The following is a 27,498-nucleotide window of genomic DNA, read 5'->3' as shown; positions in this document are numbered from 1 at the left end:
CAAACTGTAGTGTGCATAAGAATCACCTAGGGAGCTACTAAAATGTTGATTTCTTAGGCCTTATCCCTATAAATTCAGATTTAGTTAATGCAATGGAAGGCCCTGGAATCTGCAATTTAAATAATTGAAAGACACAATGCATAATTCTGTTGCAGCTCGGATATAGATTCCAACCTTGACAGAATATTAGATCTGACATCAACAATATAAGCCATGCTGGTTTAAGTGGACTGTGAAATGTAGGGTAATGAGGATGGAATTTTCATAGGTCAGTCTCACCTTCAAGAGGTATTTGGTTTGTTCCTCTTGAAATTCATGTTTGTTTGACTGCTGGATACATATACAAATATGTTCATACAAGGCTTTACAGAAGTAAATGTGGATGAATTGTCCCACAATAAACATTAGATGCTCCTTATCGTTGGGGGTACGCAAAGCTCCAAATTGCTTGTCTTCTCCCAAAGGCAGACTTGAAGTGTGAACACATGGATGTGAATGCTCTAATCATGCGGTGACATTGGATCTATCTCAGCCAATGTTTCAAGCCTTTGTACTAAATAAATTAAAAGATGAACAGATACAAAGAGGACAACAGTTTGGTTGGTCATACCTAAATACCCAAATTTCCAGTCCCACCTCATTCTGACTAAATAAAATTGAACATGAGTCCTTTAAAATAGAATATTTAAAAAAAAGACATAGACAAAGTATTATTATTTATTAAGCCCCCCACCCCCACCCCATGCCTAAGAAAATGATCTTATTTGGTTTGGTAATAAGGAAAGATGACTTTTTCTAGTTTTATTTTATAAGCCCACCCCTCCATCTAAAGTTTTTTTTTTTTTTTTTTTTTTTAAATTTTAAAAAGATCTTATTTATTTGTTTGACACAAAGAGAAAGAGAGATAGAGAGCTCACAAAAGCAGATGGGGCAGCAGGCAGAGAGGCAGGCAGAGGAAGCGGGAGAAGCAGGGTCCCTGGTGGGCAGAGAGCCCAACATGGGACTCCATCTCAGGACTCTGGGATCATGACCTGGGCTGAAGGCAGATGCTTAACTTATGGGGTTACCCAGGTGCCCCCACTCTTCCATCTAGGAAAAAAAAAAAAAGGTGTAAAAATCAGTCCAACAAACTCTTCATTTTTCAGTAGAAGTGAACATCAGTGAACTTCCCTGACCTTTGTTTTTCCTGTGTTCTTTTTTTCTTTTTTGGCACTTTCCAACCAAGCTATAATGTGTCAGGGTATAAAAAACTATGGAAGGGAGAAAAGAAAAGAGCCCAAACTGTCCATTTATTGAAACAAACAAACAAAACCCTAATTATTGCTTGCTGTTGCTGAGACAGTGTTGGTGATTATGCATGCTGAATATAATTTCATTGGATGTGATGAGTTTTCACATTTTGTTTCCTTCAGGATCAAATACATATATTTGCTAGATCCTGGAAACATTATGGAAGTGGTATGGGGTCAATGACTTTAAGGAATGTCATGGACTCATTAAAGGGCAAGCCAGTGATTTTATTGAACAAAGTAATTGAGTACCCTTTAAGAGAAGAGACAGAGTCATGTCATGGGTAGGAGAATAGGTGGACTCTGGTAACCTCTCTGAGTCTCAGTCTCTCCAGCTATCAAATGGGTCTAATAAAACTCCCTTTATAAAATATTAAAAGGACATATCTAAATTACCTCTTATAATTACTAACAAACAATACATGTGTAAGACATATTTAATTCCTCATTTTCTCCTATGAGAAGAATGCACCTTAGGGGATACAAAGGTTTCCAATACTGTGCGTGACACAAATGTTTTATAAATTAATGAAATAAAGATCCTGTCTTGGGAGATTATAATCTATGAGTAAATATGAGGGACAGGCATAAAGAATAGCCTGACCAAGTAGTAAGCTTATTATGGAATTGGAAATTGAGGAGATATCATTTGTTCTGATATCTGGTTATTAAAAGATATTTTTAAATGACATTTTGTTTTAATTTCCTTTTTGAATTACAATTTCATAATAGAAATTTGGAAAACTTTTTCCATAAGGTGATTTTCAATGACTGCATAATAGTTTCTCATGTGATTGTGTGGCAATTTATTTAATTATTCCTCTATTGAAGGGATTTAGATTATATCCTAGAATTTTAAATTCTGGGTAATACCACTATGAACAATTTATTAAGAAATATTTAAAAGGTTTTTAGAAGTAGAGTTGTAAGACTTTAAAAAAAGAAAGAAAGAAAGAAAGAAAAAGATGGCCAGTGTTCCTCTAGAAAATTTGTCTGATGTTTAAAACAGTGAATGGCTAAGATTTTCATATGAAAAAAAAGAAATGAGGTTGGTCTTTGATGCCCTAGTCCCAGTGGTCAGAATTTTAGTGGAGGACTCTTTGTAGTTCTTTACCTGAAACATGACTTCTTTGGGGCAAGTCCTAGAGAAAGAAGGGGATAGTGAATTCTTAGGTGACTGAGATTTTTGCAGGGATGAATTCAGGATTATGAGTACCCAACCAACGGGAATGAGATGGGAGTGAGGCTCTTAGCTCAAAGACAGTTCTGAATTATTTGTGAATCCAGTGCTGCTTACATCCCCTGATCCCAAGGTATCTGGGTTCTCATGTTGACCCCACATATACAGACCAGTCCCCGAGGCTGGGCTTCCTTCCCTTCATCTGTGAGAAGAGAGTGTAAGCTGCCTGGATGTCTTGTGTTGACTAATTTATTGGTTGTTTTCAGAGTTTGTATCTGAAGCATTTTAACTGCTAAATATTGTCACTAAAGCTGTTGAAAAACCCAGTGGTTTCCTCCTTTGAATATTTTCTGAAAACATATGTTCCCATTTCCCCCATCGAAGCTGAATTCAGTCACATCTGGTTGTTTCTCCCAATCTCTGTTCCGTTCTGATGAGTTTTGAGTGTACAACTGATGAAACCAGAAATAACTTAGCAGCTGATGGTATTTCAGGAAACAACTTTATTTTTTTTTCAATCCCCAATTTTTAAGTGACTCATAAAATAAAAAATTGTTTAATTATTTTTAATTTCCAGGTAACTCTACTACTTTTAGAGCTAGTTTTAGTAGAAACCAGATCATGGGACATGGAGAGAGAAAAGGTAGAGCCAGGAATTTCACTGTCCCTGAACAAGCCTTGCTGGAAGCCCTACAGTCACAAAACACAACTATACAGAAATTAAAATAAAAAGTTTAAATCAGTTTGCTGTAGCAAAATGTTCCATGTATGTTTCCCTCAAAAGACAAAATATTTAATTTTGTGCCTATATCGCTTTAGGTATAAAAATAGAATGCTAAATTTCTTTGAAGCCTAATGATAAATTTATAGTTCACTAGATCATATTGAGAATACAATTTTTGAACCCTTATTATTTTTTTCTTCTTTGATATATTTTAAGGTAGTGAATGTTTTCTTTGTTATCAACCTAAATAATACTATTTCATAGACTGTGAAACATTTGTCTGTCTAGCTCCCATCTTTTTGCAACATTCATACACCTCCGAGGGTGGGAAGATGGAAAATCCTGTTAAGCACATAGAAGAAGAGAATATATTCCAATACTCACCTTTGCCTCTGCCCAGCTCCCTCTCCATATCAGGTGGTAGACAGAGGTCAGTACTCAGAATTGCCAGACAGATTTTCACTTTGTTTATCCGTAAGAGTCCAAGGAAGGGTGCTGGAAACAGACAAACACAACAAAAGATAAAGCAGAACTCCCAGAAGATATAAAAAATAGTACCTTTTGAAAATAAACTGGAGGGACGCCTGGGTGGCTCCGCTGATTAAGTGTATGCCTTCAGCTCAATTCATAATCCTGGGGTCCTGGGATAGAGTCCCTCGTTGGGCTCCTAGCTCCATGGGGAACCTGCTTCTTCCTCTGCCTCCAGCTCCCTCTGCTTGTGCTTTCTCCCTTTCTGACAAATGAATAAATAAGATCTTAAAAAAAATGAAAAACTAAATATGTCTTGCCCTATTTCCTTTCATGAATGCCACCACTTCCCTTAATACTTAAGAGACATTAGACTTACCTTCAATGTGTTAGGAATTTTAAAATTGAAAACTCTGAAATCAGGGCAAAATCCCAAATGGCACTGATTTCACTTGCTAGGGCAGTTATGTTGAAATACCACAAATTCTGTGGCTTAAAAACAGAAATCTATTCTCTTACCGTTCTTAAAACTTGAAGCCCAAGATTAAGGTATAGGCTGGGTTGGTTTCTTATTCAGAGGCCTCTCCTCTTGAGTTGCAGATATCCAAATTCTTGCTATGTCCTCACATGGTCTTTCCACTATCCACATGCTTCCAATTGGGTCTTTTCCGAAAAAGAGACTTTATAAGGGCACCGGCCATATTAGATTAGTGCCTCACACTAACAGCCTCATTTTAACTTAACCACCTCCTTAAAAACCTTCAGGTACTTGCAGTTGGCACTTCAACATATGGATTTGTGTGTGGTAGAGAGTAATTCCGCCCAAAACAGGTATGAAGAGCTAAAAATAATTTCATATCATTAGTCAGTTACCAATCTTTTCTGAGAGCCTCAGAAATCACCTCAAATCACTCAGAAGTTAATGTGTGATGTTTGAACATGTAGTTAAAGGGTCCAACTTTCCCCTTCTTTCCCTTCCCCAGCTGAAGTGCACAGTGTGGGTGGTGGCATCTTTGTCTCCTCTGTTCTCTAAAGCACTTGACCCTGATTCAAAGCAGTATAACATATCCCAGACCCTTGTCAGAGAGTCTGTTCTCAAAGTGTCTTCTATCAATCACTTACGCATATCCCCGCTCAGAAAAGTAGTATTGGGAGAGGAGAGGGCCATGGGAAAGCCATGTACTCAATCTGCTCCTTAATTTCTCTCTTTAGATCAAGCCTGTCATTTGAAGGCTAATCCTTAACTGCAATGCATTACTTTATCCACGATAGCCCCTTTGCTTTTTCCCTCTTCCCAAAGGACCTCCTAGAAATTCCTCCAAGCAAAATTCAAAGTGTGTCTTTTGTGGTAGGCATGCTACTGAAGACATTTTTCCAGTAGATTTCTTTGTGACCTCCTATAGAGGAGCTCATATGAAAACTTACTTTCCAAACTCAGTGTTTAAAAAAAAAAAAAAAAAGTCCTTTACGTCTCTTGAGAATTGGTAAGCTTTCTTCTTTTTGTAAGAAATGTGTAGCTGATGGTATCTTTCCTGTCTCTTTTACTGACAAAATAGAATTTTACCAAATAATTTATTTCTAGAATTTTATTTTCTGTTTTTACTAGGACAACCCTAATCTATATTTTATCATGCATGTAGTGGTCATTTCCTTTCTTATTTCTTAAAGATTTTATTTATTTACTTATTTGACAGAAAGAAACAGTCAGAGAGGGAACACAAACAGGGAGAGTGGGAGTGGGAGAAGAAGGCTCCCCACTCCCAGGAAGCCTTATGCAGAGCTGGATCCCGCGACCCAGGGATCATGACCTGAGCCAAAGGCAGATGTTTAATGACTGAGTCACCCAGGTGCCATTTCTTTTTGAAAGTCACTTGAAACCAAAGAATTGAATAGAGACAAAAAAATATTATTCTTTTTCTCAAAGAACTTAAAATATCTTTAAAATACAGAAAATTTTACAAATATAGTTTTAAAATAAAAGTTCTAAATGACTGTAGCCATCTATAGCGGGAGTTAATAAAAGTAAGTTTCATGGAAGAAGTAACATTTGTGTCAAAGTAAGGCATGTTGGGGAGGCATCTGGGTGGATCAGTTGGTTAAGTGTTTGCATTTGGCTCAGGATCCTGATATCAAAACCACATTCCAGAGCTGGTCTTCCTGCCCAGTGGGGAGTCTGTTTCTCCTTCTGCCCCTTCCCCAGCTTGAGAGCACTCTCTCTTCCTTCATCTCTCTCTCTCAAATAAGTAATATCTTAAAAAAATACGGTACGGGGATGTTGGCTTAAAAACTTTAAGACAATTATAAGTCTTTTGAATCTTCTGAGTGATCTTTTTTGGAAATCTGGTAACTCCACAAAAAGAGAACTGATTGGTCTTTGTAACCCAATATTTAAGCCAAACTGAATGGTGATTCATAATTTAACATGTAAACTAAGATATTTTCTTTTACCCTCTGTTAAATTCCAAATAGAAAGGCATTCTTAGACTGCTGGATAAGCCTTCTTACCTCTTTGGTATACAAGAGGGATTGTTTCAGTCTCCTGGACATAATCAGCAATGTTCTCTAATAAAATCACAGTTTAGAAACTACCAGTCATCACCTATGAGGACTCACTTGCCAAATCACCTAGCATCACTTCCTCCCTGCTTTCTTGGTTGAAGCTCACAAGTCTATAGGGATTTAAAGTAAGAGGAGTGTCAGAAAATTTTCAGACCTTCTTTTGAAATCACCTCATGTACACCCATTTCTTACCTGAAAACACTTGTCTTCAAATATTTTTTTTTAAATAAAATACTTGTATTGAACATCTAATTTAAGCTAGACAGTGGTAATTGTTCATAAGAAAACTGTTCAAATCCTGATGAATTTTCTGGATTGTTTTCTGTTTAGATATTATTTTTTATCCTTGTTATATTTGCAACAAACAAACACACACTAAGCAGTTTTCCTAACTAGATAAAAAGGACATTAATTTTAAATGGAATGAATCATAGGAAGTTTGACTATATATGTAAATGTAATTGAAATAAAGTTTCTTTTCATACGTTTAATATCTCCAAAATTGGAATAAATCTTATAATCAATGTTATATTTTAGTTGATCTGGTAGTAGTTTTTCTTTCTTAGTGGTACAAAAAATAACGGTACAACTTATTATCATGGAACTAACCTTTGGAGAAATATGATAGCTGTTATCAACAATTCCAGAATAACCAAAGAAACTTAGCATACCCTCCATTTTGAGAGATTTGAGAGATTTTTCTATATAACAAGAATAAGTCCTAGATCTTAGATCTTGCTTGAATTGTACCATCCCAGAAACCTGTTAACCCTCAGAGGTATATTTCCCCTTGATTAATGTGCTCATTTTTCCAATTTGATTCTAGACTTCTAAGAGTAGCCAACAATGCATTAGCTGTCTCTATCAACTGAAAGGGCCTTTAATTGACTTGTTTCTATTGACTGAGACCCTAGAAGGCAATCTCTGTTAATGGTATATCCTGATGGAGACAAGGACTGGGTTTGCCAGCATTAGGGCTGAGTGGTAGATGTAGTGTATCATGTTATATTCTCATCACTTTTCTTTCCTTCTGATAGCAACAAAATGACTTATTAGAAAATGAATCCCAGCATTATGTTGTTTGATAAAATATATACCTGTCTGTGAAAACTATAGTTAAAAATTTCTTGATAATGATACTTTCTCAAATCTTAATTATTCATCTTTTCAGAAGTTATATTGAACTTATCATGAAAAGCATTTGTACTGTTACACTTTTCAAATAGGGTGGTGTTTTGTGCTTTACACTAGACTGTGCGTGTGTGTGTGTGTGTGTGTGTGTGCATGTGTGTGTACATGGACATATATCTACAAATATATATACTTGTGGTCATTTAATGAATTATTGAGAGTCTAATAAAAACTGGGTGTCTATTGATTACTAATCATCCCTACCCTTAGGTAGATTACTGACCATGTCTGCAACCTCATTTTTTTTTTTTTTTTTTTTTGCTGCACCTTTTGTGATTTAGAAACATAGTGATAGTATATTTTAAGTCCTGAGTGATCACTAGCCAATGTTCTAACTTTTTTATTTAGAAAATTAGTTTGTATCAACATACACAGCTAATCAGTTTTTTCAACTGGTCATTTTGTCTAATTTTTTTCAAATATAGAGTACTCTTTTAAATGGCATATTTCTGCTCAGAAACCAAAATTACCACTTTCATGTATTTTCTGTTTGTAGACTATCTTTTAGAATAATTAAATGACCTTTGTGGTCTATCATGGAACAGAAAATCCTTGAAGGCAGGAAACTCATAGCCTTGTTTTATTTTTTGTTATGTACCCTGCAAATAACCATAAACAGGAGAGTGGTTAATAAATATTATTCAGATTTGGGATGTGAAATAGGAGATACAGGCATGAAATCCTATTTTTATTGCTATCATTATGCTGATGATCCTCTGGCCACTTCTTTCTGGTCTGCGTAATTGCAGAGCTCTTCATATTTTATTCATTAGAAGAGCTGCTCTGTGTCCATTCTTCTTATGTTGCTGCCTTGCACTGTTTCTAGCACTGCCTGGTGGGCGTGATCTGTGGGCCCCATCAACTTTCTGTCTGTGCCTTGTTCAGGTCTCTAATGAATATTAGACTTATAGCCATCGGCTATGTTTTAAGGACAGAAATGAACGAAGAGGGGATTTTTGTTTGTTCATTAGCAGGAACTATGAAAAGCAAACTCACGTTATCTCCTTCATGCTCTCCTTCATGAATTTGTTCACCTGTTATAATTTGAAAGAAAACTTGATTCATGCAGGGATTTGCATAAAGGGTTCCAGCTAGCTCTTCCTTTTTTCTTTCCTTTTTTTTTCCTTTTTCCTGCCTTGTCTTTTTTTTTTTTTTTCTTATCATAATCAGGTAATGTCTATTAAACAACAGTGATAGAATATTATAGACAGAATTGTGGGCAATTCTTATATGTGTGATTGTGTTTATGTATTTAAGAAAGAAGAAGTTAAGAATTATCTTTGGTAGTTGCTCAAAAAAGGGATTGGGGAGAGAAGGGGCAAAAGAAGTAAAAATGACTCTGGAGCGGGGGATATAAGAGAGAGGTGGGAAGGAGAAATGATGAAATGAGAGAGAGAAAGAAAAGAGAGGGAAGGAGGAGGGGAGAGAGACAGAGGTGGAGGGAGAGGGGAGAAGAGAGAAAGAATGAAAAGGAAAAGGAGGATTGGAGAAGAGGAAAGAAGAAATTAAACTGACCACTCAGGCAAAGAGGGCATGGGTGTGTGGGAGTGTTTCTCTCTAATGTTCTGTAACTTACAGTTGAATCTGTAGTAGCTGATTAAAGGACAGGATTGTCTTACATAAACATCCTCATCCTACATGGTTTTCAACAAAAAAGCCCCAGAAAATGTGCCATCAGCAAAAGGAATTTACAGTACGGATGGAAACATTCATAGTATAAGCCACAGTGGGGTTAGTTGGTGTCTTCATAAATGGTAACAATCACTTAGAGGTGATCTATTAACATGAATGATCACAATGGCGTTTTGATTAGCAATGCAACATTTACTCCCTTAATATTTCAACACACAATTACTGGTTTATCGAGTGCCTTATTTAATACAAGACTAAGAGCTATTTGTGAGGTATGTGTGAACACCTCTCTGTGTATATTTTATATACATTCCTGTAGGACAATGAGTAATAAATAATTTTCAGACTCTGTGAGGAAGCAGTGGAAAATACTGATGGAACAGTTGAGTCCACCAAACAACTCAGGAAAGAATACAGGGTTGGGAATCTAGGCTTTTTAGACCTTTGTGATAAGTAATAAATGAAATGTCTATGAAGAAGGACAAGGAAAATTTCTCCATATCTCCAAGTGTGAGGCCCACCAAAGGGTTGTGCATGGGAAAAATATTGGTAAGAACAGCTAAATGGATGTATGAGAAGATGGACTAATGAGCAGACAGTTGAAGGAACAGAATGGATAGGTGAGAACTCTCATCATCTTCCTGTTGAAGCAAATTAAAAGTGGGCACGGGAGAGCCATTTGACCTAGGAGAGGGAAGGTAGTAAATTTTTGTTCTGTTTTGCTTTGTTTTTTGAGCCAGAGTAGAAGAAAACTAAGAGAAGGTGAATTGGTCCTCCCTAATCTTCCCAAAGTATGGAACAGAGTTTGCTAAATAAAATGACTGAAGTGGAATGGATAACTGTGGCAGACACTTCTCTGGTTCTCTGGTGAATCTTCTAGGGAATTATGGAAGATTGGCATCATCAAATGTATATTAACTGTATTTATATTAAACCAAACAAAAGAGAAGAAACTAGTTAATATATATTTCAGTGACCTTTTCTCAGTTAAAGTTAAACTTAATTTTTAGTATGTATTTTATTTATCTCCTTCTATCATTTTTTTTTTCTTTAGCTGGAACTGGTAAAACTTCATGTCTGTATTTTGGTAATGGAATTCAATCCAAAACGGAGGCGCTCACTAGTACTTAGCAATCTATAGTGTCATTCAACAAGAATTCTTTAAAAATAAAAGGAGGATAACATCTGAACATCTTGAATGAGGTTCAAACCATCTCACCAATGGTTTTAAAATTTCTGTGTGAAAAAATTTAGGGGTCTGATAGAAACAGAGAATCTTGGACTCAATTCCCTGGGAAAATACAAAGAACACTTGTTCTTATGAGAACATCAAATCATTCTGATTAAAGTCAGAATAATAGTACACTTTGAGAAATACTGATCTATTTCTAGAGAGAAAGTCCAATTGGTTCCTGTTTATATGATTACCCTCTCACTCTTCATGTAGCTGTTGACCAGTGATTGAGGTCCAGGCAAACTGGCTTTCTGATAAATAATGGTAATTAATATTTATTTTTTCAGATTTTGCTTGTTTCACTGATTGACCATTAGATAAATCAAAGATATACCAATACAGTTAGGAAGATAAGATAGTTTGGAATATCTGAAGAGAATTGAAGATACAAACTCAATAAAAAGCCCTCCAGTTTCACCAATAAAATATTTACTTGATGTATACTCATAATTTTGACTCAAGATCAATTGTTGTGAAGATCTATAATACCCTTTCATTTCTACCATTATAGGACTGGGTTCCATTTGATATAATAAAAATGGTATTGGTATTTGGAGCCTTAAGGTCTAAATTCACATCTTCCTAACCATGTGATCTTGGGAAAATTACTAATCTTTTATTACCTTCAGTTTATTTGTGAAATGAGAATAAAAATCTTCACAGAAATGGGGGAGTGGGCATTGAATGAAATAAGTTATGTAAACCTTATTTTGAAGACTAATGTGCAGTGATACCATTTGATTTCAATGATTGGAAAGCCAAAATGGCAGATGTATTTGAAACAAGAATGACCTCAGAGTTTTCTTCTAAAACCATGCTTTCTACTAAATACTAAATACTAGCCCGTTTTAATTTTGTTTGTTTGTTTGATTTTTCCTGTTGACACTCCACATGTTGCCTAACATTATTTATTTATTCTTATAGTATTTATTCTTATAGTGGGATAATATGGAAGGATTTTAAGAGGAGAGATCAATCATCTAATATATATTTTAAATATCCTAATTTTCTGTTATTAGAATAAATTTTAGGGAATAGAATAATAGGGGAGGCCGGGATTTTACCTTTGAGTCTGTTGCAATCACCTGCAATAAGTCTCTGAGCTTTGGCCGGGAGCTATCATTTGCTGAGTGACCTTGGATGTATAATGTCTCCTCCAGGGAATGCATTTGTTTCTTCATCTGTAAAGTGGGATAGAATAATTTACCTCATAGAGTTGTTGTGGAGATTGAATAAACTAGGTTATAAAAAGTGCATAAAACTGCCTGAAATATTTTAAATGCTCAGTAAACCCTGGATGTTTTAAATTAGGATTGCTAGTATTAAGTAGGTGCATTAGCTTTGGTCCCCAGATTTTTGCAATTCTCTCTTTCTATGACTGTGTACAGACATTAGGTGTTTTACTTTTCTAACTCTGTGTCTTATCCATTATTATTATTATTAATTAATTAATTATTACTATATTAATCAGTATAGGTTAACCTATGCCTTGGGGCTTCACACAATAACTTCACACAATAACAGTTTCTTTCTTCTCACATTACGGTTTGATATGGACAGGGAAATCCTCTGCTATCTTTCTCACCCAGCATCTGAAATTACTACTCTCAAGTTTATCCTATCAGAGGAATGGTGTGTTAAACCAAAGATCTTATTTTATTAATGGTTCCCACGTATTTATCATAGTTGGTCATTTTCCCTGCACGGGTCATATCTCTACATGTTTTTGGCACATTAAAAAAGTGCCAAAAAAGGGTAGAAGAAGAATCAATGAAACAAGATGGGATTGGGAGGGAGACAAACCATAAGTGACTCTTAATCTTACAAAACAAACTGAGGGTTGCTGGGGGAGAGGGGTTGGGAGAAGGGGGGGTGGGGTTATGGACATTGGGGAGGGTATGTGCTTTGGTGAGTGCTGTGAAGTGTGTAAACCTGGCGATTCACAGACCTGTACCCCTGGGGATAAAAATACATGCCTATTAAATAAATAAATAAATAAATAGATTTAAAAAAAAGTAAAAAGGTCTGTGAGCCTTTGTGAAGGTAAGTGTTCCAAATATGAGCCCTGCAGTGGTGGGTCTTAGAGACCCAGAGCTATGAGCCCAGGTCTGCCCTCAGTTACCTTGTGATTCGGAGCAAGTCATTGAACCTTGCAAATCCTCTTCATTACAGCTCTTAAAATGAAATATACTGCTGAATGCAAAGTATTATTATATTCTCTTGTGAAACATAAACAGTGTAAATAGAATTATTTAAGTTATTCATTTTGTCTATCTCTTTGCCTAATGAGGAAAGAATTCCTGTGACCCATTCTGGAGAGATTTGTCTAGTCTTGCTTTAAATAACCCCATCAAAGTGAATTTTGTCATTTGTTTTGAGAGGACAGTATCATTAATCTTTTCTGCCCCTCCCTTTTGTGCTCACTTCAATTAAATAGGCAGGGAGAAGAGACCATTGAACAACATTATAAAAATGTTAATTCCTAATATCACTGAGTAGCTCTTAATCACACTATTAGACATATGGTCTGATTTAATGATCCTGACCAGCAAGCGGTAAGACCAAGATTGACTTTGATGAATGTCTACCATTATTTTCTGATATGGATGAGGTTGTTTTTCTTTCTAACTAAATGTTTTCTCAGAAATGATATTCTACTTAGAAAGATTATATAAAATGCTTTGTTTCATGGTCAGAGTCTTCTTTCCTAAACCAGTGTTTGATGATTTGTATTTTGATCATACAAGGAACCATTTTGGTGCAATCACCTGTAATTATTTGCCCTTTCAACTTGGGTCGATTCTTTCTCTCCCTCTTATTTTTCAAGCCCACATGCTCAACTACAGTCAGTGAAATAGCTTATCTTTAGTATATGCATAAGTCTTATTACTTCAGACAGTTTCTTCCTCTAAGGATGCTGTAGTGAATTTTGGGTCCCCTTTAGTGTCTCATACCTGCACAGACTCTTCCCAGTGGCACCATCCCCCTCAATGCCAAGCCTCTAATCAAATGTCAGGATTTCCATGAAATTAAACCATTTCCATGAAACCTTTCTCAGGACTCCTGAGACAAAATTTATAGTTTCTTATTCTGGGCTTCCCTAGACTTTTATTAACTGCTCTATTTTGGCCCTAATTTCATTCTAACTTTCATTTCTCCCAGCTGTGTATAAGTCCTTCTTCCCCTAAATGTTATGAGCTCCTATGGGGTAGTGATAGTCTGTTAAAATTATATCACTGGGTTACACACCATGATCTTCATATAGTGTAGAATGAAGAAATAATTGAGGTGATTATGTACGTATGTATACACACACATGTCACACTAATATGCATACTATATATACACACTAATAGACACACACTAATGTATATGGATATATACATACACATTGTATTTAATTACATTATTTTATAAATCATAGATATATGTATGAGATATGTATCTATTTATATACATATATGTATGCATGTGTATATATATATTTATTTATGTATTTAATATATATATATTATATAGTATTTAATATATATATTAAATTTATATATTATATATAGTATTTAATTTATATATATTAATTTATATATGTGTGTGTATATATACACTAATAGAATAACGTAAGACTTATATATATTTAAGTCTTACGTTATTCTATTAGTGTGTGTGTGTATATATACACACACACATATATTTAAATATATGTGTGTATATATTTAAATATATATTTAAATATATATGTCTTACATTATTCTATATATTTAGTATATATTAAATATATGTCTTATTCTATATATTTAATATATATATATATATATATATATATATATATATATGTCTCATGTTATTCTATTAGTGGAAGCTGTGCCAGGTGACTGTCTAGTGATCAGACACTTGTATGATTCCTCCAGAGTCTTATGCACAATTTCTAACCAAATGCAGGGGTGTGAGGCATTGAGCCTAGGAAGGATGAATGGGGACTATTACCATTGGAAAAAACTGTTATCTGAAATGTAGGAAGATCTAAGCACCATATCTGAAGGGAACAAAGGTAGGTGGGAGAGTCAAGGTTCCACTTTAAATAATGGTCCCTGAGTTAAGACAGGCTCAGAGTGAACCCAGACTGGGCTCAACTAAACGTATGTGGAAAGGCAAGAAAGGCAACTGCAGAAGAGGATTAGGAATGACTCCCAGAGCAACCACTCAAGTGCCTGCTACAACTGTTTACATATATGGGCCAGAAGATAGACAATTACTTGGGCCAAAAGAGGATTGATGTTTCTTTATATTTTCCTCATCCACCTATATTTCTCTTTTTTTATGTTTCTAACCGAATTGTAAATCCTTTGAAAGCAGAGCCATTGACCTTTCTATTTAGTTCTTTATAAGCCCTACAGAATATGTTTATGTGGTTTTTATCTAATTTGTATTATCAGTTATTGTCACAATAATGTTATCCAGCCAGGTGCCAAAGCTTACTGGAATACAGCACTCAGTGCTTATTCTCAGCTCACACGTTTGTGCATCAGAAGTGACAACTGTGCTTCATGTGTCTCATCCTGAGGTCCAAGCTGGACAGTCTGTTACTCCCTTGACATGTTCTTATGGTTATGTCAGAGAAGATCCTCAGAGGAAAGTGGAAACATCCATAACTCAAGGTGTAGACTCTGAATGGACACACTGCCATTTCTCTTCACATTCAATGGGCCAATGTAGCAAGAGCAAATCTAACATCAAGGAGACAGAGATATTTACCATCAAACCACTATAACATATGTTTACTGATCAGTGTGGACATTTTTGAAGCTGTAAAAGAAATGAACACTGGAAGTCTTTCTGTTGGCACAATGAGCTTACCAGAATTTATGGCTATGAGCATACTACTTGTAAACTTAGAAATAAAATGAGGAAAAAAAAATAAAAACAGTGACAACAGTTCAAAATGGTAGCACTGTCTCTGTATATTTACAGAACTTTCCAGCTTCATGCTGAGTTTGTTTGGAATTGTGTTTGGAGTGTTTCTAGTGGTGGCAACCGCCAAATTCTCTTGGCTGTGGCTGTAGTTATCACTGGGAAGCTATTGTGTTTATTGTGTTCTCAGTTATCAAGACTTTAATTTAAGCAATTGCAAGATTAAGGAAGGATCTCCAATTTGAATTCTGTTCAAAAACTCAGTGATTAAGCCGTAAAAGGGTGCAGGTAACCTGCATCATGATCTGTTTTAAATTTCTGACATTAGGAAAATCATAATGTGAAATTAAACATATACAGCTTGGTTTTCTGCTTAGGTGTTCTTTTAAACTTATTATGATTTTTCTGTCCTTAAGCTCTGTCTCTGTGTATATCATATAAAATGTCTCACTGGAGGAAACCTGTACTTATGCACTAATTATCAAAACTCATAGTTTGACCTTCTATAATGCTTTAAATTCATATATATTTTTCTGATGCTGTTTGGAAAGGAATTAATATGGGCTTAATTTCTGAGGTCAAAAGTGAGGATAAGGATTTTTCTTCATCTGAATCCTCTTACTTCACTGTCTGTCTTTCAATCTGTATGTGTGTATCACACACACACACACACACACACACACACCCTCTCCAAGCTGAAATTCCCTTTATAAAACATTCTATAATATACAATATGCAGTACATTTCCACCTTCTTTGGACTCAATTGTGAGAATTATTTTCCAAGTTTATGTTGCAATACCTTCTTGATAATTAGAGTAATAGGAGCTTTGTGTTAGTCAATTTCAATGGGATGTAAAGTACACACAGACATTTCTACATGAGCCCAAGGATAGAGACAAGCCTTAGAGTCTTGGACTTCATTCCTTCCCTAATTAAAAAAAGGAAGACAGGGCAGGGATGAAGTCCAAGACTCTACAGCTTGTCTCTATCCTTGGGCTCATGTAGAAATGTCTGTGTGTACTTTACATCCCATTGTGACTGACGAACATGAAGCTCCTGTGACTCGAAGTATCCCCAAGAAAGTACGGACAAACCTAAGTCTACATACCCTGCATGGTCTAATATGTCAAGTAAGTTACATGATGGTCTGCACGATTTTCTATTTTAACTTATTTGTCAAACACCCTAGCCAGTTTTTGGGAAACAATTCCAGTTCTAAGAAATGGATGTTTAAAAAAAGAAAAGTATAAAAGAAAACTGAGAAACTCAGAAAGGTACAGAGCTTTTGAAAAGCAGTCCAGCTACAGGGCATAAATTGTGCCTCTTAGTATGTGTGCAGTCTTTAGCCAAACCAAGTATACTTGTGGCTGTCTTGCAGAAATTCGTGGTGGGGTCATCCTGGAAAGTTCTAGCAAGCAATGCTAACATTAGATTCTGCTGTGGCATTATTAGTGTCTATGAGTGAGTAGTAGTTAGATATATTTAGGAATGTGTTGTCTTTATTTTAGTGATTATGAGAGATTACCCATGACTGGCAATTTTCTTAGCTATCACTTAAATCTACCCATATGTATTTTGTTGAAAGGCCCAAGTTTTGTGTTTGTGTTTTGTTTTGTTTATTTTTTTATTTAGTCTTTTTGGGATTTGGGGGCCCTACATTTTTTAACCATGTATTATTTCCCAACATGTCAGAGCACGGTAGCATAACAGGGATTAAACCCATGGACTCTTGGGCAAGAATACTTGGATTCAGGTTCTGACTCTGAACTTTCTAATTGTATGGCCCCAAGAGGGTATTTTAAACCTTCTCTGCCTCACTCCCTTCACCTGTGAAGTGAAGGGTAATACCCACCTCCTAGGATAGCAGTGATGATGAAATGGGTTGATATGTGTAGAACACATCAGAATACTGCCTGTAACTTAGCACATGCTCAGTAATGTTTCCTATTGTCACCTTTATAAGCCTCATGACAAATGATTGATCTTGGTCTGGTGATATTCTATTTGATATTAATAAAAAGCACCTTTTGTGGTTACATACTGCCACACACTGAGGTCATTCACTCTAAGCCATTAACTTTCTTAGGAGGGTTTTTTTGTTCAATATATATATGATGGGGGTGCCTGGTGGCTCAGTGGGTTAAGCCTCTGCCTTTGGCTCAGGTCATGATCTCAGGGTCCTGGGATCAAGCCCTGCACTGGGCTCTCTGCTCAGCAGGGAGCCTGCTTCCCCTCTCTCTCTGTCTGCTTGTGATCTCTCTCCATCAAATACATAAATTAAATCTTAAAAAAAAAAAAAAAGATGAAAAAGTGTTACAACAAAAAACATTCTGAGAAGATTCTTTTAAAAAAAATGTATATATATGATGAATTTTCCTAGACTTTGTTGTGTGCATGAGGATACATAACAATAATAATTCCAAATACATAGAAGTAATGCAAATGAATGCAATTTCTCAGTGATTTTTTTTCTAAACCTTGCATATGGAGGACCTCACCACCTCTCTGAGGCCTTTGTGTCTACTGTTGAGGTCCTGGTGGTGCCATACTCCAGAGGGATCGGGTCCTCCCAATATTCTTTTTTTTTTTTTTTTTTTAATTGTGTTATGTTACTCACCATAAAGTACATCATTAGTTTTTGATGTAGTGTTTTAAGATTCATTGTTTAGATATAGCATCCAGTGCTCAATACAATACATGCCCTCCTTAATACCCATCACTGGGTTCACCCATTCCCCCACTCCCTTCCCCTCTAAAACCCTCAGTTTGTTTCTTGGAATCCTCAGTCTCTCATGGTTCATCTCCCCATCCAACCACCCTCCCCTTCATTTTTCCCTTCCTTCTCCTAATGTCCTCCATGCTATTCCTTATATTACAAGCAGAAGTGAAACCATACGATAATTGACTTTTTCTGCTTGACTTATTTCACTCAGCAAAATCTCCTCCAGTCTCATCCATGTTGATGCAAAAGTTAAGTATTCATACTTTCTGATGGCTGAGTAATATTCAATTGTATATATGGGCCACATCCCACATTCTTCTCTTAGGTTTTCTTGTGGAAGTCTGCTGTAAGAGGGGCAGTGCATTTAAACACTGCTTCTTTGATAGGAGTCTGACCCCTAAAATCCTGTAGCCTCAGGCTTCAGAAGCACAAAGCATTATGCAGACCTTCTTTTCTGGGGTGCATAAACCCTGCCCCAACAGTTTAGAGTTCTGATCCATTAAGTGATATTAAGTGTGTCTTTACCTCCAGGATGCCATTTGCATTCTTCTTCTTCCTCTTCTTCTTATTATTTTGTCAGAGAGAGAGAGAACACAAACAGGGGGAGTGGCAGGCAGAGAGAGAAAGAGAGAGAAGCAGGCTCCCTGATGATCAAGTAGCCCAATGCAGGACCCTGGATTCATGACTGAAGCTGAAGGCAGATATTTAACCAACTGAGCCACCCAGGTGTCCCGCCATTTGTCTTATTCATACCTGCCCCATAACTTTTGTGTTATTTCTGTGTTAATGAAAATTTGCCTTGTGAGTCCTGTCTCTGCAGCAAGTCAGAATATACATGCCCAGTCTCCTTGGCAGCTGGGATGCAAGCATGTCACCTCTGCTTCCCTAATGAGACACCTGTATGCAGCTCTTACTGGAGGTGAGCACTGGGAAGCAGGCTCTTCATGGAGCTTCTATTCTGAGAGTTAGGATCATTGGCCACAGTAACTTCTGTCTTTGGGGGGATGATGCCTATTGACCCTATTGACCTGTAGAGGAGTGGTTGTGGCACTGGCAGCATGACATCTTTGGCTGGGTAGGTCTCCAGTATTTGACTTTCAAGGCTAGTGAGCCAGGCAGAGTTCCCTTCGCAGGCCAGTGAGCAACATGGTAAGCCCATTAGCCAAAAGCCCATTTCTTCCCGGGTCATGGTTCTGTGGCAGCCTGATATCTTCTTAATTATACCCTTTGCCTTGGAACTATCAGAGTGAATTCTTAGTTTGTAGCCAATAATCTAATTTAATACATGTTCTATTTTGCCTGTTTTCTGCTACTTTTTTTTTTTTAATTGGACAGTCCAGTTAGAGTTTCCTCAAAATTTTAAAAATAATGGTTTGAGAACCAGCTGATAGATTTTAGGAAATCCCTTTATTTTACATTGATCCTATACTTCCTGATTCTTTATACTGAATGTTTCCTTTGTTTGCTGTGTTATACTCCAGATAGCCAGCCATTGAGTCACTTGTTCCTGCCCTGAAATTTTGCTCAATATTTTAATTATTTTTTCATCAGTTTTTATCCTGACCATTCTAAAACTGCAGCCCACACTTCCTTGCAGTCTACCTTACCTCGGTCTGCTGTATTGTTTCCATACCTCTTCTTCCTTTTTAAATGTGAAATTGTTATTGGGGTGTGTGGGTGCCTCAAACAAACAAACAAAACAAAAGTCACTTTTGCATCCAACTCTTAATTTTAGTTCAGGTTATGATCATAGGGTTGTGAGATCAAACCCTGTATCAGACTCTGTACTGGGCATGGGGCCTGCTTAAGATTCTGTCCCTCTCTCTGCTCCTTTCCATCTCCTCTCTCTGTCACTCTCTTTCTCTCTCAAATAAATAAATAATAAGAAATTATTTAATTACTATTATTGTCTGTTTCCTATAATTACAATGCAAGCTTTTGGGACATGTTTTCTTTCTTTGTTGGTTTGCTTTGTCTTAAACTGATTTATTCCAGCTACCTAGAATAGTTCCTGGAATATTATAGATCTTCAGTAAATATTTGGTGAATGAATGCATATTGAGATATGTCTATATCTGTATAATTGTGTTTTGTGACTTTACTTTTTTTAAACACCTGGTCAGGAGAAAATAAATTCAATTTCTCCAGTGGCTGAAATGTGAACCTAAGGTATAGATTCCCTACCTGACTATATCATTAGAGTCATGAATCAGGGCAAGTCCTATCCTTTTTGATCTTTGGCTTCCTTGTTCGTTATGCTCTAGAGGAAAACAAACATAAAAATGGGACATCTGAGAGGAAAATTTAGCAATGATTCTCCTGCTTTCAAATATCTGTGTGTGTACATGTATTTTTCTACTCTTTTTCCTTTCTTTCTTCTTACTCATTGACATGCATTCAGTTAACATAATTTAAAACCTTTATACTAATCTCTAGACATGAAAAGGGGACCCCAAGCCTCAGTTCTGTAAGACAATGATGGATTTGAAACAAAGCAAAGCCTCAAGTTGCTGTGAAACTTCTAGAGGCTTAAGATACCAAATGAGAATTTGTAAAATTCCTAGAAAGCAACACAGATTCCAGAAGCTGTACGCAAATTGGTTGTTCGGAAATCATACCATTAGTAATGATGCTATTAGTATGATTACAAACTTGGTTTAGCTCATAAGCAAAAATAATTCATGATGGTATTGAACATTATTATTTGATCTGAACTAATGTTATGGGGAAGAATCCTGGGCAGTGCCAGAAAGATGTAGAGTTGGGGAGATTTCTTCTCATGTTTTGGACCCAGACCCAACATTGGTAAATATATTCACATTTAAAATGTTTTACTGTTGTGTTCCCTGGACTCAAACACTTGGAAAATCTACCTAAATTTACTCCATTCCCAAAAGTAGTGCCCTCTGCCCTAAATAAACCCACCAGCTCTCTAGGCCACTTGAGTGGCTTATCTAAGCTAGAATTTAGAAGTAAAACAATTCATTTGAACTACTGTTCCATGATTTATAGGGAAAATGGACTTAAACCATTGAGAATTAGTATTTAAAAAGAAGGGTCTGGTAAACAAATACTGTTAACTGGAATTCTAGCTTAAAAGATAATAAGGGAGCTTGGAACATTTTAGGCAGAATCAGGTGTGTTATTTTGGGTTTTGTATGGTCCTTCAAGCTGTCCTCCTTCGAACTCAGTAACTCTAAGATACTTTTGCTTTTCACAGTATCTTCCTGAACTTTTCGTTATGACCTACTGTTTCATTTGTCATTTCTCTTCCTACTTGCCTCAGTGACTTTCATAAGTATATTAGCACAGAGAGCAATCCAGAGAAAGTTGTTGCTATCTGTGCATACACAAATAATTTGTAAATTATGTGTTTGCAAATCAGGAGTTGTATGCACAATTAAATCTTGACTTGGCAAAATTCCAACCTAGTAACATCATCAGACAAGCATTGTTCCATTTTAAAATGGTGCATCGTTAAAAATGATCCCTATTAAGCTTTTTTTTTTCATTTTTTAGTAATTGCATGTTAAGTGCCTGTTGTATGCCAAAAATAAACAAAACAGCAAGTTCCAAAGGGACCTGGACCTAACTCCATGCAGCCTGATGATGTATAACACCTCCATCTCTCTCTACAACCCGTTGCTTGGATACACTATCATCTTCTGAGTAATAATTTTAATCTACTGAAATATTCCCAATCATAAAAGAAAACTCCAACAGATTTTACTAAACTAAGCTTTGAACAAAACAAACAAACAAACAAACCAAAAGGAAGAAAGAAATTGATAAACACAAGACTCCAAAGTAGTTTTCTCTCAACTACAGAAACCAGAAATCAGTTTATATACCAACTCTGTATGGGTTAAATATACCTTCAGAAGGAATTATTTGGCCCTGGCAGTATTGATCGTCAACAGGTTTTATTCTTTTTCCTTCAAATCTTTGAATTTGAAATATATAACTTCTCTTTATTTTTTTAAATTAAATTTATTTATTTTCAGCATAACAGTATTCATTATTTTTTCACCCCACCCAGTGCTTCATGCAATCCGTGCCCTCTATAATACCCACCACCTGGTACCCCAACCTCCCACCCCTCGCCCCTTCCAAACCCTCAGATTGTTTTTCAGAGTCCATAGTCTCTCATGATTCACCTCCCCTTCCAATTTCCCCCAACCTCCCTCTCCTCTCTAACTCCCTATGGAACTGGAGGAGATTATGCTGAGTGAAATAAGTCAAGCAGAGAGAGTCAATTATCATATGGTTTCACTTATTTGTGGAGTATAACTTCTCTTTAAACAAAGTAGAAGCTATGGTAATCCAGGGTTCCAACACTATTCCTCCACCGTAGTCTCCACTTTTCCTCAGAGACTATCAGAAACTGAGAACTAATGTCAGGTCAGTCTTGGCCCTCATGCTGTTGCTTTTCCTTTAATAGTTTTATAATGAAATTAATTTCTGTATCTGTATCTTAAAAATATTTGGTCTGCAATTTAGCCCAGTTTACTCAACTAGGATAACTGATTTGAGTTTGTGACCCTGCCTGAACATTGTGATTGATCCTCGTCCTACTATGTGAATACTTTTCATGAAAGTGTTTTTATGTCTGTATCTGATTATATCTATAGATACAGATATAGATATAGATGTATATGTGGATATATGTGTGTGTGTATACATATAGAGAGTTTTGTATACATGTACAGATACATATAGATCCATATACAGGATGACAGAGGGAAAGAGAGGAAGGAGGAAAGAAAGAAAGAAAAAAAGGAAGGAAGAAAAGAAGAGAGGAAATGAGAAAGGGAGGATATATACAGATATGCATATATATATTATGTATATTTAATATGTGTAAATATGTATTTTTCTTTTTTGAAAATTAATTTAATTCTTTTCAGTGTTCCAAAACTCATTGTTTATGCACCACACCCAGTGCTCTGTTAATACATGCCCTCTTTAATACCCACCACCAGGCTCACACAACCCCACCCCCAAAACCCTTAGTTTGTTTCTCAGAGTCCACAGTCTCTCATGGTTTTTCTCCCCCTTCGATTTCCCCCATCTCACTTATGTTATCTCTTATGCTCCACAAGTAAGCAAAACCATATGATAATTGGCTCTCTCTGCTTGATTTATTTTACTCAGAATAATCTCCTTCAGACCCATCCATGTTGATGCAAAAGTTGGGTATTCATCCTTTCTGATGGAGGAATAATATCCCATCATATATACAGACCATATATTCTTTATGCATTCATCCGTTGCAGGGCATCTTGGTTCTTTCCACAGTTTGGCAACTGTGGCCATTGCTGCTATGAATATTGGGATACATATGATCCTTCTTTTCACTACATCAGTATCTTTGTGGTAAATACCCAGTAGTGCATTTATTATTGAAGACATTTCCATGTAAGTTTTTGACACCCTCTGCAAACTATCTTGTCTTTCAGATGGAACACCATTTACCTGGTGGATTGGGCGGTTCAATGAAAGGCACCCTTACTGGGGAGGTGCCCCACCTGGGGTTCAGCAGTGTGAATGTGGCCTGGATGAGAGTTGCCTGGACATTGAACACTTCTGCAACTGTGATGCTGACAAGGATGAATGGTAATTGGGATTATGATCTTTCTGCAGTTGTGGGGGAACCACTTTAATTGATGCACAAAATTTCCCCCAAGAGAAAAAGACATGTTGAGAAATTCGATATAAACTAGGTATCCCTGTTTGTGATTGTTTTTAACTTTGAGAATTGCCAGGTGTAGTACTTTTAGGACTTTCACTGAGGCTTGCAAAATAAAACACATTGTCACATCATCACCTCCTTATAGTCTGAACATTCCATTTTGTACAACAGAATGAAATGTAATACTAAGCTTTGTGACTTATCCAATGTTTCTATAATGTGTGGACTATATGTTCTGGGATAGAGTGTGGGAGATAAGGATGTGCAATTATACAGACCATATTTTCCCAATGATGTGTCAGTAGCCAGCCTACCTTATCATAGAATAGAAATATAGCAAAGAAATATATATTTATTGAGCATCTACTTAATCACAAAAAACCCTTATTAAGTCCGTATAATTTTCCCACCTTTGCATCTTAAGATTGAGAAATACAGTTTATAGAGAAGTTAAATAATTTTCCCAAGGTTGTACACATGTATTAAGTGACAGATCCAGAATTTTAACTCAGTAACGGCAGGGACCAGGTCATTCTTGTTCTCCCATATCATGTTGCTTTTGTAAAATGAAGCTTAGTTTTTGGTTCTCAAATCCATAACATCTACTTTGCATTTGTCCTCGAGGTGAACTGCCTGTTTTTTTTGTTTGTTTGTTTTTTTTACTGTATTATGAAAATAGGCATAGAACATTTCTAAACCTGCTTTTGTTTTCACTAAATTTAAGGCATTCTTTAGTTTTGGTTTTGTAATTTTGCTTGCTTCATAAAATTCTGCTCAATTATAATGAAAAATTCCTATGTCAAGTTGCTCTCAACCCACCTGATTTCCTTTTAACTACTTCTTCTTCACTGTTTAAATTGATAAGAGCAGGGACTGTTTGATGAAGTTTAAGGTAGAGTCAAACTCTCAGTTCAATCAGAAAAGAGCAAACACTTGCCTCCCCTAGGTTCTGCTAAATGGGCCACCTCTTCAGAATGCTATAGGGCTTCTAGGGCCCTGAGACAAGATACCTGGATGCTTTCTTCTAACCTGAAAATCTTACTATGAGTAAAATCAAACAAAGTCAACTAGACTTAGTTTGGGCTTCTCCATTCCTCGGACCCCCACTTTACCCTGCAGAGCCTTCTCTCAAAACATCATGGAGGAGTGCAAATATAACTCATATTTTGAATGGAGACCATGTCTTTTTTAATGTTATATTCCTCAAGATCTATTCCTTTTACAGTAGAAACTCAGTGGCAGTTAGCTAAATACGTGAATTTAGAAAAATTTTAAGGAGGAAGGGTGATCACAAAATGTCTCCGGCAAGCTTGAGAGATGTGTGTGGGGAAGTTAAATGATTTTGTTGCTGAGAAAACATATTCAAAATGATCTGCAACCAGTAGCTTAGATTAGCTCATTTTGTGAATTCATTAAATCCCCTTCTCTATGCTTGATATCAGAAATGTATCTACGTATAGACCTGAATGGAAACAACTTTATTTCATTAAGTATAATCAGGGAAGTTGATATGGGGCAGTAGAATATAAAGGGAAGGGGAAGTGTTTCTCCTGATTATCTTCATTCCCTTTTGGCTGAATTCTTGATTTTTGCTCACTGTTTTATTTACTATGGTGTGGCCCTTTCCATACTGAACACTGCCTCAGTGCGTTTCTTTGCTAGGGAACAACCAGCCAGGGCTAGCCTTAATTTATTGGGCAATTAGGGGCAGTGAAGGAAAATGATATCACAATACTTAAAAGTGGAAAATAAGCCACCACTCTGATGAACTTCCACAATGTCTCTTCTGAGACTTCCCACTGGCCATCTCTTTTACTCAGAATCCAGCCTCTTCTTCCATTGAACTAACTACTCACTATCTTACTTACTCTGACCCCTTTATATGTTGACTTAACTTTGTCATCTAGGCTGTACTCAGAGGAGTGTTTCAAAATGTCCTTTCTGTCAACTCTGGTGCCATCATACCTCTATCAACATAGAGGTCATTGCATATTTCATAACCCTTTCTAGTTCCTTTACAGTCGGGGAAAAGCTCTATTATTTTCTACTTTCTGTGGCAAGTGACCTCTATTAGGGGTAGCAACATTTAATTTTAGATATAAATGTTGTTCAACAATCCACATAACTAGGATCAAGAGAGATGATCTGAACTTCCTTTTGTAAAGATTCCTACTTCACTGTGACTCGAATAACATGTTGAACATCTCAGGGCAAAAGTCAGATGAGGTCAGGGAGTTCCTTGTGTCATTCTTATGAAGGAGCAGAAGCTGAGATTTAACTCTTCTGGATTGCACTCATTTGTATCAGGACAGTCACAAGTTGGTATACATGAATCTGAAAAATACTTTGTTATAGAATCAACTGTACTTACCATTCCATCTGATATTTACTCATATATCATTGGCTTACTGCATGCATGGTCTTTGCCAGTCAAGCAGTCTTTGGTGCAGAGAAGGTCAAGGGCATTACAATTTCTGCCTTTGCGGAACTCACAGAACAGTGAGAAGGAAAAGAATTAGTTAGCAATAAATGTACTGTGTAATGAATTTGGTAATAAAGATAAGTGTAGATATGCCCAGAACTATGGTGGATATAGACTGGGATGTGGCAGTTAGGTTTCAAAGAACCAGAGAAAGCTAGCTGAAGTTAGTGTAGTATAGTTAGGCGGAACTTCCATTTAGTGTAGTATAGTAGGGCGGAACCTCCACATGCTCAGACAGGAAAATGTGAAATATAGAAATCGCTACTTCCCCAGAACAATCTGTTGTGATTATTGCCCCATCGTCAGGTGGGGAATTTACAGGAGAGGAAGACAGGAAAGAAGACCAAATCCAGATCAAGAAGCTCCTTGTATGTGAACTAATAGTGAAATCCCTTTGTCTGTGACAAGACTGTGAACACAGAATATCCTTTGCACCAGGACACCTGGCAGAGTCTTGTGGAAATGCATTCATTACCTATCTATTTAGGTCTATTATTTACTGTAGAAGGGGAAAGTACAGAAGCTTACACAGTTGTGAAATAGTCTTTTTCCTCTTTTATTCTCCCAAGCACACTCTCCTAAGCTTGCACGTGGTCAAGCGGGCATTCCACACATTTCAAGTTTGTGTTTCAGTCGAGCATGCTAATAGCTGCTAATATCTCTGCTATTTCTATGTGCTCCTCAGAAAACTCAAATATATTTACCTTGTAAAATTCCCTCAAGTTTCTGCTCTTGATAATTTTTTGTTATTATTATGTTATGATAGTCACCATATAGTAATCATTAGTTTCTGATGTAGTGTCCCAAGATTCATTGTTTGCGTATAACACCCAATGCGCCATAAAATATGTGCCCTCCTTAATACCTACCATCAGGCTCACCTAACACCCCCCCCAAAAACCCTCAGTTTGTTTCTTAGAGTCCACAGTCTCTCATGGTTCTTCTCCCCCTCTGATTTCCCCTCCTTCATTTCCCCCTTCCTTCTCCTTATGTCCCCCATGCTATTCCTTATGTTCTACAAATAAGTGAAACCATATGCTCTTGGTAAAATTGATCAGAAAACTGATTTGGGCTAGTAGAGCATCTATCAGATAGTAGTTTGATATATTACAACTCCTAGGTAGTATTGTCGCTAAAAAATATCACCTATCATATACCAAAGTGTTCTTGGCATTTTATATACTACACCTCATAGCATCATCCCACCACCCTTGAGATAGGGCTTATCGTCTCTTTTCCCCAGAAAAGGAAACTGAGGATCTGGCATGGTAGGTGGCTTAGTTAAGGCCATGTGACTAAGGGGGCAGAGTAGGATTCTGCTGAATCCCAGGATGTTCTTGGTGACTCCATGGAAGGAGCCACCGAGTTGAGATTCTGAGTTATGACAGTGGGTGAGGATGCCAGAGAGACCTCTC

General features: G+C 36.6%; 1 protein-coding gene across 2 annotated transcripts in view; it reads left to right on the top strand.

Moving 5' to 3' along the window:
* Window positions 1-27,498, top strand: part of CNTNAP5 (contactin associated protein family member 5) — an 842,021-nt gene that overhangs the window by 662,475 nt on the left and 152,048 nt on the right. For both annotated transcript variants that reach the window (XM_059166599.1, XM_059166598.1), the window contains exon 14: window positions 23,369-23,525. In XM_059166599.1, coding sequence (XP_059022582.1) covers window positions 23,369-23,525 — 157 coding nt within the window. The remainder of the gene's footprint in view (window positions 1-23,368; window positions 23,526-27,498) is intronic.

The sequence above is a fragment of the Mustela lutreola genome, chromosome 3 (genome assembly GCF_030435805.1).
Source record: "Mustela lutreola isolate mMusLut2 chromosome 3, mMusLut2.pri, whole genome shotgun sequence".
Taxonomy (NCBI): Eukaryota; Metazoa; Chordata; class Mammalia; order Carnivora; family Mustelidae; genus Mustela; species Mustela lutreola.
This window is presented reverse-complemented; position numbering and strand designations above follow the sequence as displayed.